Genomic DNA, 21,918 nt, shown 5'->3' with positions numbered 1-21,918 from the left:
TGTCCCTGATCGCCGCAGTGGCCAATCAGTGTCCCTGATCACCACACAAGTGGTCTAGCAGTGTCCCTGTTCGCCGCAGTGTCCCTAATCGCCGCCCAAGTGGTCCAGCAGTGTCCCTGATCGCCGCACAAGTGGTCCAGCAGTGGCCCTGATTGCCGCAGTGGCCCTGATCGCCACACAAGTGGCACCGCAGTGTCCCTGATTGCCAAAGTGGCCCAGCAGTGTCCCTGATTGCCACACAAGTGGCCCAGCAGTGTCCCTGATTGCCACAGTGGCCAAGCAGTGTCCCTGATCACCACACAAGTGGCCCAGCAGTGTCCCTGATCGCCGCAGTGTCCCTGATCGCCGCCCAGTGGTCCAGCAGTGTCCCTGATTGCCACAGTGGCCCAGCAGTGTCCCTGATCGCCACACAAGTGGCCCAACAGTGTTCCTGATTGCCGCAGTGGCCCAGCAGTGTCCCTGATCGCCACACAAGTATCCCAGAAGTGTCCCTGATCACCGCAGTGGCCCAGCAGTGTTCCCGATCGCCACACAAGTGGCCCAGCAGTGTCCCTGATCGCCGCCTAAGTGGCCCAGCAGTGTCCCTGATTGCCACACAAGTGGCCCAACAGTGTCCCTGATCGCCGCAGTGGCCCAGCAGTGTCCCAGATCACCACACAAGTGGCTCAGCAGTGTCCCTGATCGCTGCACAAGTGATCCAGCAGTGTCCCTGATCGCCGCAGTGTCCCTGATTGCCGCAGTGGCCCTAATCGCCACACAAGTGGCCCAGAAGTGTCCCTGATCACCGCAGTGGCCCAGCAGTGTTCCCGATCGCCACACAAGTGGCCCAGCAGTGTCCCTGATCGCCGCCCAAGTGGCCCAGCAGTGTCCCTGATCGCCACACAAGTGGCCCAACAGTGTCCCTGATCGCCGCAGTGGCCAAGCAGTGTCCCAGATCACCACACAAGTGGCTCAGCAGTGTCCCTGATCGCTGCACAAGTGATCCAGCAGTGTCCCTGATCACCGCAGTGTCCCTGATTGCCGCAGTGGCCCAGCAGTGTCCCTAATCGTCACAGAAGTGGGCCTGATCACCGCAGTGGCCCAGCAGTGTTCCCGATCGCCACACAAGTGGCCCAGCAGTGTCCCTGATCGCCGCAGTGGACAAGCAGTGTCCCTGATTGCCCCACAAGTGGCCCAGCAGTGTCCCTGATCGCCACACAAGTGGCCCAGCAGTGGCCCTGATCGCCGCACAAGTGGTCCAGCAGTGTCCCTGATCACCGCAGTGTCCCTGATTGCCACACAAGTGGCCCAGCAGTGTCCCTGATCCCTGCAGTGGCCAGCAGTGTTCCTGATCGCCACACAAGTGGCCCAAGAAATTAGATGTGTAATTTTTGCCCTTAGAACGCTAACAGGTGCTTTTTGGATGTGGAGCCCCTCTATGTGGCCAGACTGTGAAAAAGTCTCACACATTTGGTATTGACATATTCAGCAGGAGTTAAAGAATGCATTTTGAGGTGTAATTTTAAGTATGCCTATGCTGTGTAATAGAAATATCTCATAGATTGACAACTTTGCGTAAAAAAATACATTTATGTATGTGAGAAAGAACTTGTTAAATGACAACTTTGTGGGGAAAAAAATATTTACTTTCATCATTTCCCTAAAAAATTGGCAAAAAATTACTTCAAAAACTCCACATGCCTCTCATTAAATACCCCAGACTGTCTACTTTCCAAAAAGGAGTAATTTGGGAGGTATTTGTACTGTCCTGGCATTTTAGGACCCCAAGAAATTATATAGGTAGTCAGTACATCAGGATTGCTACATTTTCAAATATATATACCGTGGCCTGTGGACTCTATAACTTTCACAATGACTAAATAATACACACTGATTTGGGTTATTTCTACCAAACAAAATGTAGCACAATGGATTTTGGCCTAAATTTATGAAGCAAGTATATTTATTTGCAAAATTTTGTAACAAAAACTAAGAAAAACATGCTTGGTTTTTCAAAATTTTCAGTCTTTTTTCATTTTTCTAGCAAAAAATAAAAACCACAGTGGTGATTAAATACCAACAAATGAAAGCTCTATTTGTTTGAAAAAAATGATAATAATTTCATTTGGATACAGCCTTGTATGCCTGAGTAATTGTCATTCACAATGTGAGAGCGCTGAAAGCTGAAAATTGGTCTGGACAGGAAGGGGGTGAAAGTGTCCAGACATGAAGTGGTTAAATGATTTACTGCTCACACATGCCATTGGTATATGTGGAATTACTCCCCAAAATACATTCTGCTACTTCTCCCGAGTATGGGGACACCACATGTGAGAGACGTTTTGGCATTCTAGCCAAGTACAGGACCCCAAAATCCAATAAGCATCTTCAGGCTTTTAAAGGGTTTTATTTCCTCATTACAATTCCTGACTACCTATCACATTTTCAGAGGCCCTGAAATGCCAGGACAGCACCAAACCCCCTCAAATGACCCCTTTTTGGAAAGACACCCCAAGGAATTTGATAAAAAGCTCGGTGAGTATTTTGCAGATCTCGTTTGCTGCCACAAGTTTTTGGAAAATGAAGAAAAAAACCAAAAACATATTTTTTCTTTTCTTTTTTTATATTTCAAAACCTTGTGAGAAAAAATGTGATTGCAAAATACTCACCATGGTTTTTTTAAATTCCTTGGGGTGTCTACTTTCCAAAAAGGGATCATTGGGGGGGGGGGGTTGGTGCTATCCTGGCATTTTAGGGCGTTCGAAACTGTGATAGGTAGTGAAGAAGTGAAATGAGGAAGTTCCGCACCTTCAGGCTATCAAAGTGGTCATTGGATTTCAGGCTCCTGTATGTAACTAGGCTCCCAAAAAGTCTCACACATGTGGTATCCCCATACTCGGTAGAAGTAGCATAATGTATTTTAGGGTGTAATTCCACATATACCCATGGCTTGTGTGAGAAATCTATAATTTAAATGACAACTTTGTGTAAAAAAAAAAAAAAAAAGTTTTTGTCATTTTCCAGAAACTTGTGGAAAAAAAATTAATCTTCCATGGACTCAATATGCATCTCAGCAGATAGCTTAGGGTGTCTACTTTCCAAAAAGGGGTCATTTGGGGGTGTTCACATTATCCTGGTATTTTAGCACCTCAAGAAATGTGATAAGCAGTCAGAAAGTAAAAGCTGTGTAAATTCCATTATCTATACCATAGTTTGTAGATGCTATAACTTTCACACAAAGCAACCAATATACACTTATTGGGATTTTTTAACCAAAAACATGTAGCAGAATACATTTTGGCCTATATATATGACGAAAGTTTTTCTGGATATTTTTTATGACAGAAATGAGAAAATATTGTTTATTTAAAAAAAAATAGTTTTCTCAAAACTGTTTTTGTTTATAACGCCAAAAATAAAAAGCGCACAGGAGATCAAATACCACCAAAAGAAAGCTCTATTTGTGTGAAAAAAGGACATAAATTTAATTTATGTACCATGTTGCATGACCACGCAATTGTCAGTTAAACGAGTGCAGCGCTCTATAGCAAAAAAATGGCATAAATTGCAGTATCTATACCATAGTTTGTAGACGCTATAACTTTCACACAAAGCAATCAATATACACTTTGGGATTTTTTTTTACCAAAAACATGTAGCAGAATACATTTTGGTCTAAATTTATAACTAACTTTCAGTTTACTATATATTGTTTATAGCTGAAAGTAAAAGATATCATTTTTCTTTAAAATTTTCGGTCTTTTTTTGTTTATAGTGCGAAAAATAAAAAGCGCACAGGTGATTAAATACCACCAAAAGAAAGCTCTATTTGTGTGAAAAAAATGACAAAGTTCGTTTGGGTACAGCATTGCATGACCGCGCAATTATCAGTTGAATTAGTGAAGCACACCCCCTGCCCCCTAGTAGAATACTCCCTACATATAGTTAACCCTTTGATCACCTCTCATGTTACTAGTAGAAAAAAAAATTCCAGTATCTATACCGCCATTTGTAAACGTTATAACTTTCACGTAAACCACTTAATTTACACGTATTGGGATTTTTTTTTAGCAAATACGTCTCAGATTACATTTTGGCCTAAATTTATGACGTAATTTGTTTTTTTTTTTTAATTTTTATTGGACATGTTTAATAGCAAAAAGTCCAAAATATTGTTTTTTTCTTCAAATTGTTGGTCATGTTTTTTTTTTATAGCGCAAAAAATAAAAAATGCACTGGCGATCAAATACCACCGAAAAAAGCTCAATTCATGGGGAAAAGGGGCATAAATTTAATTTGGGTGCAGTGTTGCATGACTGCGCAATTGTCAGTAAAGTAACACAGCGCCGTAACGCAAAAAATGGCCTGGTCAGGAAGGGGGGGGGGAATCCTGGGGAAGTTTTTAAAGCATTCTCCAGCTCTCTCCTCCACTCAGCAACACATAAGGAAAAAAACACTACAAAGTGCTTTATCCTTATAGTTGTTTTATTCACTCACTCCCATATATACAGAATAACACTCACAGTACATGGGTGCTGGACTGCACCAAAGATAGCCAGCATGTATAAATATAATCCTCCTTTTACATAATTGCAGTTCTCCTATGTTATTTTACCAGTCTTATACTTTTTCCAAGCATCGCGATTTTATCCAGCAACCCCTACGCATTTTGTCACAGGGTCATGTGTCAGGAGGAATCTGATTGGATGACTATCATATAGGTCCAGTCAGGCACCAATTTGTTGTAGATATTTGATCATGTTTTTGTAGCTTACCGATCTTTATCCTAATAGCGGTCGTCATTAAATTAAATTGGACTTCCTATTATATTGACCCATATTTCTCCTGCTGCTTCTTATTACTATATTAACCTTATATGCAGATTTACATTAAAAAACAGACATTTGCAAGTGCATCTTGTACCATTAGGTGCTAATAAACACATACATTAATTAAAATGGATGATTTCAAAAAAGTGTAAAAATGATTATATTTATTTTTTTAATTCCTTTCTAAAACCGATTTTCTATACATTATATAAAATTATTTAAAATAGTTAAAGTGGAGTTCTGCTGCATTTGGCACCTTTTGGGGGGAAGGGGATGCGGGTACCTGTCAAAACCAGCAAACTGAGCCAGAAGGTCGCACCCCCCCAGCTCTGTGGGACACTTCTAAGGTCTCAGAGGACTGCAGCCTATTAACGAGCAAAGTGCGCTTCACACATGTGCAGTACAAAACTCACTGCCAGTTTCCCTTTGTCAAGATGGTACCATCAGCACCCGACAGCCGATTGAAGATACGGCTCGGGGTGAGGACATCGCTGGATGCATGGACAGGTAAGTGCCCAAATATTAAAAGTCAGCAGCTACAGTATTTTCAGCTGCTGACTTTTAATATTTTTTTTTTTCGGAGGTGGTGTCATTGTGTCATAAATTAATAAAATGAATATAAATGAAACATCCTTCTTCCCAAAGGTGTATAATGAACAAACAAATCTTCTCCCAAAGAAATTGTTCTTCCACCATCCATTAGTGAAAAATCAACATCAACCGCACTCACCAGATAATGGTGAGTAATGCGCCTTTTAGGATTTTAGGGATCCTATGCCCCCTCTAAATTCTCCAGAACTCTTTATCCACCTTTCTCCTCCTCCTCACTCCTTCAAGAGCTCCCCAGCAGTGCAAGAAAAAGGAATACCATAGTGTAATACTGCCAGTAACATTCAATATAATAATAATACCAGGCCACTCATATGTTCAAGGAAAGTTAAAAGCATTTGCTTAATAGCCTCATCGGCTCACACAGATCCTCATGTCCACAATAATAACAGGCACCTCACAGCCTTGCGGTTTGCAGAGAATAACAAAGTAATCCAACATCAAAGATGGCCGCTTGGAACGCACCTCTCAGCGTGCGTTCCACTCATCGGAAGTGATGTAGAACGTATTGACGGCAGACCGGACGTGTTTCGCCCCACCCACAGGGCATTCTCAAGCTTGCATTGATAACATTGTTATTCTCTGCAAACCGCAAGGCTGTAAGGTTCCTGTTATTATTGTGGACATGCGGATCTGTGTGAGCCGATGAGGCTATTAAACCAATGCTTTTAACTTTCCTCGAACATGTTTGTGGCCTGGTATTATTATTATTATATTGAATGTTACTGGCAGTATTACAATATGGTATTCCTTTTTCTTGCACTGCTGGGGAGCTCTTGAAGGAGTGAGGAGGAGGAGAGCATCAGTCAAGATGGATAAGGAGTTCTGGAAAATTTAGAGGGGCATAGGATCCCTAAAATCCTAAAAGGTGCATTACTCACCATTATCTGATGAGTGCGGTTGATGTTGATTTTTCACTGGTGGATGGTGGAAGCACAATTTCTTTGGGAGAAGATTTGTTTGTTCATTATACACCTTTGGGAAGAAGGACGTTTCATTTATTTTCATTTTATTAATTTATGACACAATTATTTTGTGGACACTTATTTATATTATTGATGGTGTTTAATGTCAATTTATGGTGAACAGGTTTGGGTTCAGGCTCTATACTGATCGCTGAGAGGCTGAGCCAGGTGGCTGTCCAGGCTAGTGGGTGGATCCCAACCATATAAACACAATCTTTCCCCAGCCTGGACTGGCTCAGTGACATCAGCTGATAGCGGGCTTTAGCCCACTGTCGGCTGAAAACAGGTCAGAGGAGTGCAGAACAAACTGCACGTCTGTGATCCACAGGAGCAGTACAGCCAAACAAGCTTTGACTGTTCTTCTCCTTTAACATCCAATTCATTCCAATTCAATTAAGTCCAATTCATCAATTTAATGGCGGCCGCTATTAGAATAAAGATCAGTAATCCACACAAACATAGCGGCAATCAAATATCTACAACAAATTCGTGCCCGTACAGTGTAATGTACAAGGCTATAACAAAACGGGGAATTCCACAACAAAATGGTGCCCGACCTGACCTATATGAGAGCGAGCGATATGTCATCCAGCCAGATTCCCCCTGATGAAGTCATGTGACCCTGTGGTGAAAACATAGGGGGGGGGTTGCTGGATGATGTCATGACACATTCAGGAAAAGAGGAGGATTGGTAAAACAACATAGGAGAACTGCAATTGTGTAAGAGGAGGATTATATTTATACATGCTGGTTGGTTATCTTTGGTGCAGCTCAAAGTGTTATTTTGTATATTGAGATGTGAGTGAATGAAAAATTCATACGGATAAAGTGCTATGTAATGTTTTTTTCCTATGTGTTGCTGAGCGGAGGAGAGCGCTGGAGAGTGCTTTAAAGGGGCAGTATCCAGAGGAGAAATTGGTTTACAACCAGTGCTCAGGAAGAGGAATTACCACCAGGGACAGCCACCACAGAGGCTACAGAGATAATATACAGTCATGGCCGAAATTGTTGGCACCCTTGATATTTCTCCAGGAAATCATGTATTTCTCACGAAACGTATTGCATTAACACATGTTTTGCTATACACATGTTTATTCCCTTTGTGTGTATTGGGACAAAACAAAAAAAGGGAGGAAAGAAAGCAAATTCGACATAATGTCACACAAACCTCCAAAAATGGGCTGGACAAAAGTATTGGCACCCTTTCACAACTGCGGATAAATAAGAATGTTACAAGCATGTGATGCTCCTGTAAACTCACCTGGGGCAAGTAACAGGTGTGGGCAATATAGAAATCACACCTGAAAGCAGATAAAAAGGAGAGACGTTCACTTAACCTTTGCATTGTGTGTCTGTCTGTGCCACACTAAGCATGGACAACAGAAAGAGGAGACAAGAACTGTCTGAGGACCTGAGAACCAAAATTGTGGCAAAATATCAACAATCTCAAGGTTACAAGTCCATCTCCAGAGAACTAGATTTGCCTTTGTCCACAGTGCGCAACATTATCAAGAAGTTTGCAACCCATGGCACTGTAGCTAATCTCCCTGGTCGTGGACGGATGAGGAAAATTGATGAAAGATTGCAACGCAGAATAGTCCGGATGGTGGATAAGCAGCCCCAAACATGTTCCAAAGACATTCAAGCTGTCCTGCAGGCTCAGGGAGCATCAGTGTCAGCGCGAACTATCCGTCGACATTTAAATGAAATGAAACGCTATGGCAGGAGACCCAGGAGGACCCCACTGCTGACACAGAGACATAAAAAAGCAAGACTACAGTTTGCCAAAATGTACTTGAGTAAGCCAAAAGCCTTCTGGGAAAACGTCTTGTGGACAGATGAGACCAAGATAGAGCTTTTCGGTAAAGCACATCATTCTACTGTTTACCGAAAATGGAATGAGGCCTACAAAGAACAAAACACAGTACCTACGGTAAAATATGGTGGAGGTTCAATGATGTTTTGGGGTTGTTTTGCTGCCTCTGGCACTGGGTGCCTTGACTGTGTGCAAGGCATCATGAAATCTGAGGATTACCAAAGGATTTTGGGTCGCACTGTAGGGCCCAGTGTCAGAAAGCTGGGTTTGCGTCCAAGATCCTGGGTCTTCCAGCAGGACAATGACCCCAAACATACGTCAAAAAGCACTCAGAAATGGATGGCAAAGAAGCGCTGGAGAGTTCTGAAGTGGCCAGCAATGAGCCCAGATCTAAATCCCATTGAACACCTGTGGAGAGATCTTAAAATTGCTGTTGGGAAAAGGTGTCCTTCCAATAAGAGAGACCTGGAGCTGTTTGCAAAGGAAGAGTGGTCCAAAATTCCGGGTGAGAGGTGTCAGAAGCTTATTGATGGTTATAGGAAGCGACTGATTTCAGTTATGTTTTCCAAAGGGTGTGCAACCAAATATTAAGTTAAGGGTGCCAATACTTTTGTCCAGCCCATTTTTGGGGTTTTGTGTGACATTATGTCATATTTGCTTTTCTGCCTCTGTTTTATATTTGTTCCAATACATACAAAGGGAATAAACATGTGTATAGCAAAACATGTGTTAATGCAATACCTTTTTTGTGTGAAATACTTGATTTTCAGGAAAAATATCAAGGGTGCCAACAATTTCGGCCATGACTGTATGTCCACTGAGGTGGACACAAGCCTTATATGACCCTACATAGCATGTAAGGTTATGGAGTCCAGGTGAGGTAATGTTTTGATTATATAAGGCTAATGTTGAGCATACACTTTTTCTGGCAGAGGTTTCTTCATCTACATTGATCAATGTGAATGAAGGGATCTGTTAGGTTCTATTTTTAATTCAGCCCACAGGCTGAACAAAACATGTATGCCCAGTTCTAGGAGTGTGGCAGAAAGTCCTAATGCTGGCCATACACGTATTGTTTTTAGAGGCCCTAAAATGCCCCTTTGTGTAATAAAAAAAAATAATTTTTGGGGGCATTTTCTAAAAACTTGTGACAAAAAAATAAAATCTTCCATGGACTCAACATGCCTCTCAGCAAATACCCTGGCGTGTCTTCTTTCCACAAAGAGATCAGTTGGGGGGTGTTTGTACTGTCTTGGCATTTTAGCGCCTCAAGAAATGTAATAGGCAGTCAGAAAGTTATAGCAGCTTTACGTAAAGTTACGTAAATTCCAGTATATATAAGTCCCTAGTTACCACCATTAGTAGTAAAATAAAAATTCCAGTATATATACCATACTTTATAGAAGCTATAACTTTTACACAAACCATTTAATGTACACTTATTGGGATTTTTTTTTACCAAAGACATGTAGAAGAATACATTTTGGCCTACATTTATGAAGAAATTTGATTTTAGCAAAAAGACACCTCTTTTGTTTCAAAAGTTGATTTATTGAATATGTTTTTTCATAGAAAGTACTGTAGAAAATGTTTTTTTCATTTATATAATAAAAAATAAACCCAGTGGTGATCAAATACCTCCAAAGGAAAGCTCTATTTTTGTGAAAAAAATTATATAAACTTAATTTGTGTACAGTCTTGAATGACCGAGCAATTGCCAGTTCAAGTAGCACAGTGCTGAATAGCAAAAAAAATGGTCTGGTCATGAAAGGGGTAAAACATTCCAAAGGTCAAGTGATTAAACTGGCCCAATGCATTGACTTCACTGGTCAAATTTGTTTTTGGTCAGTTTCTTTTTCATTAACTATACCTTTTTTTGTCTCCCAAGGAAAAGGAGCTATCCAACAAAAATAATGAAATAAGCAAGTTTAAAACAGAGATTCAGAATGAAAAGGAAAAAAAGGTAATGCATTATCATATGGTTAAGGCCCCATGCACACAGGGTGTTTGAATTTCTCCTCTGAATACCTTATACTCCTGGCAGGAAAATGCACCTAAAGCCGCGTATTGCACAGTGGTTTAGGCACTTTTAAGTGCATCAAGAGTTTGAGCGTTTATGGATTCCATTGGCCAGAATATTAATTTATCCTGGGCATTGCAATGAATGAACATTTTAATTATCCTGGCCATTGCAATGAATGAAAATTGTTTTTTATTTGGTTACAAGTAGTCCATCTGCTGGTATGCCTGAGCGTTATCCCATTTTTGAGCTTGTCTGAATACTTTTTGTCTTCATAACCTATATTGAGATATTCATGCTATAACCCCATTATTTCTGATATACTGGCTTCAGCTAAGTTTGCCTACCATATGTCTGTTGTTTTCTATCTCCCACCTTTTTAAGCCCTGTGCATGATCCCTAAATTGTATGTAAACCTTGACAATTAACTTCTCTTACATGTTCCCTTCTGGTTTGCAAAATATGGCATTAATATGTTTGTTATATTTGTTCAGTAAGCGCAAACAATATATTTTGATCTTGTCAGAAATCTTGTACGTTGATAACTTCCTGTGCTCTGTTCACATGCAAAAGGATGGGTTATAGAGATGGTTTACACCAGCAGCAGAGGCAAATACTTCATCCTATTTTACCTGACATTTATGACAGATATGGAGTAGTAAGGAAGGAAGGTATCTCTTTGTTAACCTCTTCCTGTCCGGCTCATGGGCCCATGTCAATAAGTGGCCGAACGGGAGCGCTACGGATGCGGGTGGACATTTCTAAACGTCCCCCCGCATCTATTGCCTGTGCGCGCTCCCTGGGACACAGCAGAACACAGATCTCTGTACAGGACACCTCTGTGTGAGGTCACGATTCATGTGATCACTGATTGGCCAATCAGTGATCACATGAATAGTAGTAAACAAGATGTCACTTCCTGACATAGTTGCTTACTACTTGTGAAATCTGTGAATGATCACAGAGGTCACATGGTACAAGGCTATTCACAACAGCCTTGTACCATATGACAAGCTGTGACCAATCACAGCTCGCACAGTATTTCTCAATGGCTGCAGGAATGCAGCCAGAGAGAAGGCAAAATGATTGCTTTTACAGCCTTTATGGGTGTAAAAACAATCAGTGTAAAAAAAAATCTTCACTCCCCACAAGTAGTACACTGTCACTATGGTGACACTGTACTGCTAAGGTGACAGTATGTTAAAAAAAGAAAACATAAAAATAATATTTAAAAAAAATAAACGTAAATAAATGTTTTGAAAAATTATATTTTTGGTTATGAACTAATTTAGGTTTTTTGGTGTTTTATTTTTTTTTTACTAAAAAGATAGATGAATACATTTTGGCCTGGATTTATGAAGAAAGATTATTTATTTGTTATTTATTATAAAATAAAAATCCCAATGGTGAATAAATACCACCAAAATAAAGTTTTATCTGTCTCAAAAAAATGCTAACAAATTCATATGGGTACAGTGTTGCATGACCGCGCAATTGTTATTCAAAGTGTGATAGCACTGAAAGCTGAAAATTGGCCTCGACTGGAAGGGGGTGAAAGTGTCCAGACTTGAAGTGTTAAAGGCTTAGTAGGCTTGTACAGTCAGGTCCATAAATATTGGGACATGGACACAATTCTAACATTTTTGGCTCTATACATCACCACAATGGATTTGAAATGAAACAAACAAGATGTGCTTTAACTGCAGAATGTTAGCTTTAATTTGAAGGTATTTACATCCACATCAGGTGAACGGTGTAGGAAGTACAACAGTTTGCATATGTGCCTCCCACTTGTTATGGGACCAAAAGTAATGGGACAGAATAATAATCATAAATCAAACTTTCACTTTTTAATACTTGGTTGCAAATCCTTTGCAGTCAATTACAGCCTGAATTCTGGAACGCATAGACATCACCAGATGCTGGGTTTCAACCCTGGTGATGCTCTGCCAGGCCTCTACTGCAACCGTCTTCAGTTTCTGCTTGTTCTTGGGGCATTTTCCCTTCAGTTTTGTCTTCAGCAAGTGAAATGCATGCTCAATCGGATTCAGGGCAGGTGATTGACTTGGCCATTGCAGAACATTCCACTTCTTTCCCTTAAAAAAACTCTTTGGTTGCTTTTGCAGTATGCTTTGGGTCATTGTCCATCTGCACTGTGAAGCGGCGTCCAATGAGTTCTGAAGCATTTGGCTGAATATGAGCAGATAATATTGCCCAAAACACTTCAGAATTCCTGCTGCTGCTTTTGTCAGCAGTCACATCATCAATAAATACAAGAGAAGCAGTTCCATTGGCAGCCATACATGCCCACGCCATGACACTACCACCACCATGCTTCACTGATGAGGTGGTATGCTTAGGATCATGAGCAGTTCCTTTCCTTCTCCATACTCTTCTCTTCCCATCACTCTGGTACAAGTTGATCTTGGTCTCATCTGTCCATAGGATGTTGTTCCAGAACTGTGCAGGCTTTTTTAGATGTCGTTTGGCAAACTCTAATCTGGCCTTCCTGTTTTTGAGGCTCACCAATGGTTTACATCTTGTGGTGAACCCTCTGTATTCACTCTGGTGAAGTCTTCTCTTGATTGTTGACTTTGACACACGTACACCTAGCTCCTGGAGAGTGTTCTTGATCTGGCCAACTGTTGTGAAGGGTGTTTTCTTCACCAGGGAAAGAATTCTTCGGTCATCCACCACAGTTGTTTTCCGTGGTCTTCCGGGTCTTTTGGTGTTGCTGAGCTGACCGGTGTGTTCCTTCTTTTTAAGAATGTTCCAAACAGTTGTTTTGGCCACGCCTAATGTTTTTGCTATCTCTCTGATGGGTTTGTTTTTCTTTTTTCAGCCTAATGATGGCTTGCTTCACTGATAGTGACAGCTCTTTGGATCTCATCTTGAGAGTTGACAGCAACAGATTCCAAATGCAAATAGCAAGCTTGAAATGAACTCTGGACCTTTTATCTGCTCATTGTAATTGGGAAAATGAGGGAATAACACACACCTGGCCATGGAACAGCTGGGAAGCCAATTGTCCCATTAATTTTGGTCCCTTAACAAGTGGGAGGCACATATGCAAACTGTTGTAATTCCTACACCGTTCACCTGATTTGGATGTAAATACCCTCAAATTAAAGCTGACAGTCTGCAGTTAAAGCAAATCTTGTTTGTTTCATTTCAAATCCATTGTGGTGGTGTATAGAGCCAAAAATGTTAGAATTGTGTAGATGTCCCAATATTTATGGACCTGACTGTAACTATTAAGGGATATGTAAACCCTATCAAATAACTTTACTTATTTGGGCCCTTCTGTTAAATATACCATTGAACATTTTTCATTATATTGGTTTGAGAAGTACAAAAATACCTGTCGATCCTGCCAGATATCATGTATTATGATACCTTCCTGTGCTATTTACCTGTGCTACAGTCTTATCAATTACATTGCTCCCAGCTAACTCTGAGGACTACAGAACCCCTCCTGTCTATGTTATGGAGATGTTTTTAGTCCTGTCTTATGGTGACAATGCTGCTACTCTATACTTACAAAAGTACAAAAGGACTAGTAAGCTGTGATATATTCCATTTTTTGTGGGTTTTTAAGGATTTAGATGTGCTTTAATATTTGAAGTACTACAAGAATAGTTTTATTTTAGGAGGAGGTTTAACCACTTGACCTCCAGAAGATTTACCCCCTTCCTGACCAGGCTATTTTTTGCGACATGAGACTGTGTTATTTTAACTGACAATTGCGCGGTCATTAAATGCTGTACATAAATTAAATTTATGTCATTTTTCCCCACAAATAGAGCTTTCTTTTGGTGGTATTTGATCACCTCTGGTTTTTATTTTTTTGGGACTATAAACAAAAAAAAACAAATTTTTTTTTAAAAAAACCAATATTTTCTACTTTCTGTCATGAAACATATCCAATAAAAAAAGTAAAAAATCAAATTACTTTATAAATTTAGGCCAATATGTATTCTGCTACATATTTTTGGTAAAAAAAATCACAATAACTGTATATTGATTGGTTTGCGCAAAGATTATTGCATCTATAAACTATGGTATATATACTGGATTTTTTTTTTTTTAAATACTAGTAATGGTAGCAATCAGCGACTTATAGTGGGACTGCAATATTGCGGTGGACAACCGGACACTAACTGACACTTTGTGGGAACCAGTGCTAAAAATATGCACTGACACTGTACTAATGACACTGGCTAGGAAGGGGTTAAACATCTAGAGTAAAGAGGTTACCTGTGTGCCTAGCAAGTGTAATGGGCACTGTATGTGCTGTTTTCACTAGGTAATGTTCTAGATTCTATACCCTGTTCTGCAGGGAAAGAAAATCCAGCACATTGCCGCTGACAGGGCACAGCTTTGCCTTGTTTACATAGGCAAAGCTGTGTTCTGTCAGTCTCCTAGACGATTAGTGCATGGCAGCGCTCATCCATTGGCCAGAACTCGCTGATCGACTTCTGCTGTGACATATCACAGCAGAAGCGGCACGCCGGCAGTGCATGCATGCACCCAAGACCAGGAAGTGCAGAATTGCATTTATACAGTCAGGTCCATAAATATTGGGACATCTACACAATTCTAACATTTTTGGCTCTATACACCACCACAATGGATTTGAAATGAAACAAACAAGATTTGCTTTAACTGCAGACTGTCAGCTTTAATTTGAGGGTATTTACATCCAAATCAGGTGAACGGTGTAGGAATTACAACAGTTTGCATATGTGCCTCCCACTTGTTAAGGGACCAAAATTAATGGGACAATTGGCTTCCCAGCTGTTCCATGGCCAGGTGTGTGTTATTCCCTCATTTTCCCAATTACAATGAGCAGATAAAAGGTCCAGAGTTCATTTCAAGCTTGCTATTTGCATTTGGAATCTGTTGCTGTCAACTCTCAAGATGAGATCCAAAGAGCTGTCACTATCAGTGAAGCAAGCCATCATTAGGCTGAAAAAAGAAAAACAAACCCATCAGAGAGATAGCAAAAACATTAGGCGTGGCCAAAACAACTGTTTGGAACATTCTTAAAAAGAAGGAACACACCGGTCAGCTCAGCAACACCAAAAGACCCGGAAGACCACGGAAAACAACTGTGGTGGATGACCGAAGAATTCTTTCCCTGGTGAAGAAAACACCCTTCACAACAGTTGGCCAGATCAAGAACACTCTCTAGGAGGTAGGTGTATGCGAGTCAAAGTCAACAATAAAGAGAAGACTTCACCAGAGTGAATACAGAGGGTTCACCACAAGATGTAAACCATTGGTGAGCCTCAAAAACAGGAAGGCCAGATTAGAGTTTGCCAAACGACATCTAAAAAAGCCTTCACAGTTCTGGAACAACATCCTATGGACAGATGAGACCAAGATCAACTTGTACCAGAGTGATGGGAAGAGAAGAGTATGGAGAAGGAAAGGAACTGCTCATGATCCTAAGCATACCACCTCATCAGTGAAGCATGGTGGTGGTAGTGTCATGGCGTGGGCATGTATGGCTGCCAATGGAACTGCTTCTCTTGTATTTATTGATGATGTGACTGCTGACAAAAGCAGCAGCATGAATTCTGAAGTGTTTCGGGCAATATTATCTGCTCATATTCAGCCAAATGCTTCAGAACTCATTGGACGCTGCTTCACAGTGCAGATGGACAATGACCCAAAGCATACTGCAAAAGCAACCAAAGAGTTTTTTTAAGGGAAAGAAGTGGAATGTTAGGCAATGACCAAGTCAATCACCTGCCCTGAATCCGATTGAGCATGCATTTCACTTGCTGAAGACAAAACTGAAGGGAAAATGCCCCAAGAACAAGCAGAAACTGAAGACGGTTGCAGTAGAGGCCTGGCAGAGCATCACCAGGGATGAAACCCAGCATCTGGTGATGTCTATGCGTTCCAGAATTCAGGCTGTAATTGACTGCAAAGGATTTGCAACCAAGTATTAAAAAGTGAAAGTTTGATTTATGATTATTATTCTGTCCCATTACTTTTGGTCCCATAACAAGTGGGAGGCACATATGCAAACTGTTGTACTTCCTTCACCGTTCACCTGATGTGGATGTAAATACCCTCAAATTAAAGCTAACAGTCTGCAGTTAAAGCACATCTTGTTTGTTTCATTTCAAATCCATTGTGGTGGTGTATAGAGTCAAAAATGTTAGAATTGTGTCCATGTCCCAATATTTATGGACCTGACTGTATATGTGATTGTGCACAGCGTAGCAGTATACCTGCTATTGGGTGGATGGCAAATGGTTAATATTCACCATATGTCCTTCAATGGAAAGACTCAATGCATTGCCTCAGTGCTTTTTTTCCTTTCTTTCTCTTTCCCTTCCCTTGCTTCCTTCTTATAAAACCCCTTTAAACTCAGGGCTTGGTCACATAGCAGGAGAGCGGCTGGTGTAGAGAGCTGTCTGGCTGAGCTCAGCACAGTGATGATGCACTGAGCTTACGGATTACACTTCTTTATTGAGATGTCACAAAGACATCTCATGAAATTAAATTTCCTGCTGCGCGGTATGAGGTATTGGATTGTACAATATGTACGACATTGATTAAATTGGCCAATTTCTTGCAAAGTCTAAATAGTGTGCAAATATGCAAAAAAATCATAAACATGCAAAAATATGGTAATGTAAAAAGAATGTGCAAAAGTGCAAATCCTAAATGTGAATGAGTTCACACTAGGGGTATAAATGACATTAGTCCCACCCCAACTGAAATGATCACATAATAGTCCCAATGTAGAAGAAAAACAAAAGTATAGTTCCCTTTAAATCAGTGGATACCAGTGAGAAAAAGTTCAGCTCCCAGGCTTCATGTGTCACACCCCCTCCCTTTCTAAACTTACCAGAATTACAGTTAGGTCCATGTATATTTGGACACAGGCACAATTTTAGATTTTTTCAGGTTTTTACCAAAACATATTCAAGCTATAGTTACTGTATATAATGGATATGGGCTGAAAGTACACACTCTCAGGTTTAATTTGAGGGTTTAGGAATGACAGCTCTTAAGGGTAGCCATCCCCCCTTTTTCTTGTTCAAATAATTTTATTGGTTCTTGACGGGGTTGGAAACAGATAAATTGGGCAATCCATAAAAAGGTAAACAGAGGTGTTGGTTACTGTAGGAATGGTGTCCTTATAAAGGTGGGGAGAAAAACACAGGTACACAAGTATAACATTTTGAGAAATGGAGGGAAAACAGAGTCACACAGAGGCAAATATGATCGAGATACGTTGTGAATATAGAGGTGAGCTCCCCAGAAGCTGGTAAGGGGATCGGGGAAGATGAACTTAAACCAGTGTGGGAAGGTCAGGGGGTAGGCGGTCAAGTGGGGGGGGGGGGGAGTGGGGAGTATTGGAGGAGGGATGGGAGGACGGGGAGGGGGGTATGACTCCAAAGATGGTAGTGTGAGGATTAAATTATATTGCTTTGGTGGTTAACTAAGAATCAAATCTGAACAATAGGTATGGGTATGTCAGGGAAGGAAGAGTGAATCGTCAGAGTTTGACGGAAGGAAGCATTCCACCCATGGGTTCCATATTCCCAGAAACTTGGGGATAGTGTCCAAGATTGTGGCTTCCACTTTGGCGTGGATCATGGCCTGTGTGATTTTGTGCTTTACTGCTACTATGCTTAAGGAGGGAGATTTCCATGATTTGACCATCCCCCCTTTTTCAACGGACCAAAAATAATTGTACAATTGAATATAAACATAAATAAAATGTTCATATTTAATATTTTGTTGAGAATCCTTTACTGGCACTGTAAGTTGCCCGTAAGTTCATGTGTTCGGCGAACATATATGGAACTTGCATTCAACTGGAACATCAAGCCCCAACACTACTCTCTCCCAGTGAATCCACATAAGAAAGAAGTTTTATTTTGAAAATGCACTTACAGTATATTGCAGAGCAGACAGCGCTTATAACATCTCAGAACCTCCACACAGCCATTAACCAAGATGGCCATGGCTCATCATCGCTCATCTCATGTGCATATGAAATTGGCCATACATATTGCACATTGTTTTACATAATAGCATATTTGTTGTTAATTTTAGGATGATTGTTATATATATAGAGACTGCTAATTGCAGATGAATTGTTTTGAAGGATATTAGTATTTATTTAGGTATTTTTTAAAGCACTGTTCTCAGTATCTTTCATTTGGTTTATACTTTGTTTCAGAGCATAGTGTCAGCAGCTTTTCTTGTTTTATTTAAGCCCTAGCGCAGATTTTCACTGTTTTTAAGTAAGATATTGGATCGCCTTTCATCGTGCTGAAAAAAAGTACTGCATGCAGTACATTTTCTCAACACACTGTGCCCGCAAACCACCGCAACACAGTGGTGTGAACTGAGCACATAGGAGACGAGGCATTTTGCATGTCCATGTGGGACTGTGCTGGAATAGCCTCCCATCATAGTCCCACTGCATCTGATGTGAACCAGCCCTCAAGGCTATTAAATATTATTGTCATTAAAAAAGCATTTGTCTATTGTCTTTCATTGTTTATTAGATATGATTATTTCACCATTTGTGGACATGCAAAACCTAGAAACTATAGATGTAACAATATTTGCTGAGGTTGTAAAATGTTTGTTTCCAATGTGTTGTTGGTGTTAATTGCAACTTGTTGACACCTGTAACTTATTATCAAACGTTATATGTTGCTTACCTGTTCTGGTTATGTAAACAAAAAATTTATTAACTGAACTAAAGACCCCTATACTTACCTGAATCTGTGGTCATGTAACGCTCCAGAGTCTTTTATCTTGATACAGAGGAGGGTCCTTTTTTTGAGCACCTGAGTGACACGGAAACTTCCTAACTTTCAAGTCCTAAAGACTGCAGTGGTTCAATGATGTCATGAAGAGGGATAGCATCAAGATAAGTTGGTGGGGAGCTTGCATGCCAGCGCTAAATCATAGAGGGATCAAGTGACAGTGGGTTCAGGCTCCTAAGCTGGATACATGGGTTGCATGAGAAAAAACCCAAACAGATTTCTGAGGTGGATGCAGGAATCCCCCCTACTAGGACATTGCAATTTGACAGCAAGGACCTCTCACTGTCATAGTACACTGATCAGTGCTGCAGCCAATGATAAAATTACAATGTTCCTGCAGAACTGTTTGACAGAAGCTGATCTGATGACACAGATCGAAAATACTGTTTTGAGCGAAAAATATTTTGATCTGTGTGTGTGCTCAGCTTAACTACTTGCCTATCGGGCACTTATACCCCCTTTTTTACCAGGCCAATTTTCATCTTTCAGCGCTGTCGCACTTTGATTGACAATTGCGCAGTCATGCAAGATTGTACCCATATGAAATTTTTATAATTTTTTTCTCACAAATAGAGCTTTCTTTTGGTGGTATTTGATCGCCGCTGGGCGCTTTATTTTTTGTGCTATAAACAAAAAAACTGCAAAAATTTTGAAAAAAAAAAAGTTTCTTTGTTTGTTTTATAAAATTTTTCAAACAGGTAATTTTTCTCCTTCACTGATGTTGATGAGGCAGCACTGATAGGCGGCACTGATGGGCACTGATAGGCAGCACTGAAGGGCACTGATAGGCAGCACTAATGAGGTGGCACAGCTAGGCGGCACTGATAGGCAGCACTAATGCGGTGTCACTAATAGGCGGCACTGATAGGCGGCACTGATGATGGGTACTGATAGACAGCACTGATAGGTGGCACTGACTGGCATCACTGGTGGGCACTGACTGGCGGCAATGCTAGGCATTGACTGGCGCAACTGCTGGGCACTGACTGGCACAACCGCTGGGCACTGACTGGTGACACTGACTGGCAGCACTGATGGGCACTGGTGGGTGGCACTGGTGGGCACAGGTGGGTGGTACTGGTGGGCACAGGTGAGTGGCACTGCTGGGCACAGGTGGGTGCACTGCTAGGCACAGGTGGGCGGAATTGGTGGGCAGCACTGCTGGCACTTGTGGGCGGAACTGGTGGGTGGCACTGCTGGGCACTGATCATCAGTCCCCTGATGATCGATGCCGATCCCTGCTCTCACAACTGCCGGTTCTCAGCAGTACTTTCATCACGCTCTGACAGCGTGAGGAAAGTGCAGCCGAGAACCGGCAATTGCATTTCCCGGTGATCAGCGTGTCATTGGACACGGCTGACCTTTTACCACATCACGTGATCAGCTGTGTCTGTAGGACACAGCGATCACGGAGATCGCCAGGTGCGCACCCTGGGGGCGCGCAGGAAAGCACGTTCTGGGAGGACGTCAATCAGCTATCTGCGGTCGGCAAGTGGTTAAAAGGGTTTTATTTTAATTAGAGTGGGTGGTAGGGGGACAAATGAATGCCAACATACACTATATTGCCAAAAGTATTGGGATGCCTGCCTTTATACGTATATCAACTTTAATGGCATCCCAGTCTTAGTCCGTAGGGTTCAATACTGAGTTGGCTCACTCTTTGCAGCTATATTAGCTTCATCTCTTCTGGGAAGGATGTCCATAAGGTTAGGAATGTGTCTATGGGAATGTTTGACCATTCTTCCAGAAGCGCATTTGTGAGGTCAGGCACTGATGTCGGACGAGAAGGCCTGGTTCGCAGTCTCCGCTGTAATTCATCACAAAGGTATTCTATCTGGTTAAGGTCAGGACTCTGTGCAGGCCAGGCAAATTCCTCCACACCAAACTAACTCATCCAGGTCTTTATGGACCTTGCTTTGTGCACTGGTGCATAGAATGTTGGAACAGGAAGGGGCCATCTTCAAACTGTTTCCACAAAGTTGGGAGCATGAAATTATCCAAAATGTCTTGGTATGCTGACTCCTTAAGAGTTCCCTTCACTGGAACTAAGGGGCCAAGTCCAACCCCTGAAAAACAACCCCACACCATAATCCCCCCTTCACCAAACTTAACACTTGGCACAGTGAAGTCAGGCAAGTACCATTCTGGCAACCGCCAAACCCAGACAGACAATCATGATTAGTCACCCCAGAGAACACGTCTCCACTGCTATAGAATCCCATGGTGGCGTGCCTTACACCACTGCATTTGACGCTTTGCATTGCACTGGTGATGTAAGGCTTGGATGCAGCTGCTTGGCCATGGAAACCCATTCCATGAAGCTCTCTACACACTGTAGTGCTAATCTGAAGGCCACATGAAGTTTGGAGATCTTTTAGCTATGGACTCTGCAGATAGTTGGCGACTTCTGCGCACTGTGCTCTTCAGCATGTGCTGACCCTGCTCTGTCATCTTACGTGGCCTACCACTTCGTGTCTGAGTTGCTGTTGTTCCCAGCTGCTTCCACTTTGTTATAATACCACTAACAGTTGAATATTTAGTAGCAAGGAAATTTCATGGATGGACTTATTGCACAGATGGCAACCTATCACGTTACTACGCTTAAATTCACTGAGCTCCTAAGAGTGACCCGTTCATTCACAAATGTTTGTAGAAGCAGTCTGCAGGCCTAGGTGCTTGATTTTATACACCTGTGGCCATGGAAGTTATTGGAACACCTGAATCCAATGATTTGGAGGGGTGTCCCAATACTGTTGGCAATATAGTGTACATTTGTATGCCAACAGATGGGCTTGAAAGAACATTACTTATTGCCCTAGATCAGCTGTCATTAAATGGCAGACCGTGGTCCGAACATGGAGCAAACCATGCTCCTGTGCAGACCGTCAGC

The 21,918-nt window shown here is 41.5% G+C and overlaps 1 protein-coding gene across 1 annotated transcript in view; it reads left to right on the top strand.

The window, feature by feature from the left end:
- LOC149456123 (synaptonemal complex protein 1-like) overlaps positions 1-21,918 on the top strand; it is a 68,602-nt gene that overhangs the window by 34,588 nt on the left and 12,096 nt on the right. The window contains exon 5 of the mRNA XM_089685401.1: positions 10,087-10,161. Coding sequence (XP_089541527.1) covers positions 10,087-10,161 — 75 coding nt within the window. The remainder of the gene's footprint in view (positions 1-10,086; positions 10,162-21,918) is intronic.

Source organism: Staurois parvus, unplaced genomic scaffold, assembly GCF_062004578.1.
Source record: "Staurois parvus isolate SC_StPar_1 unplaced genomic scaffold, SC_StPar_1.0 ptg000375l, whole genome shotgun sequence".
NCBI lineage: Eukaryota > Metazoa > Chordata > Amphibia > Anura > Ranidae > Staurois > Staurois parvus.
This window is presented reverse-complemented; position numbering and strand designations above follow the sequence as displayed.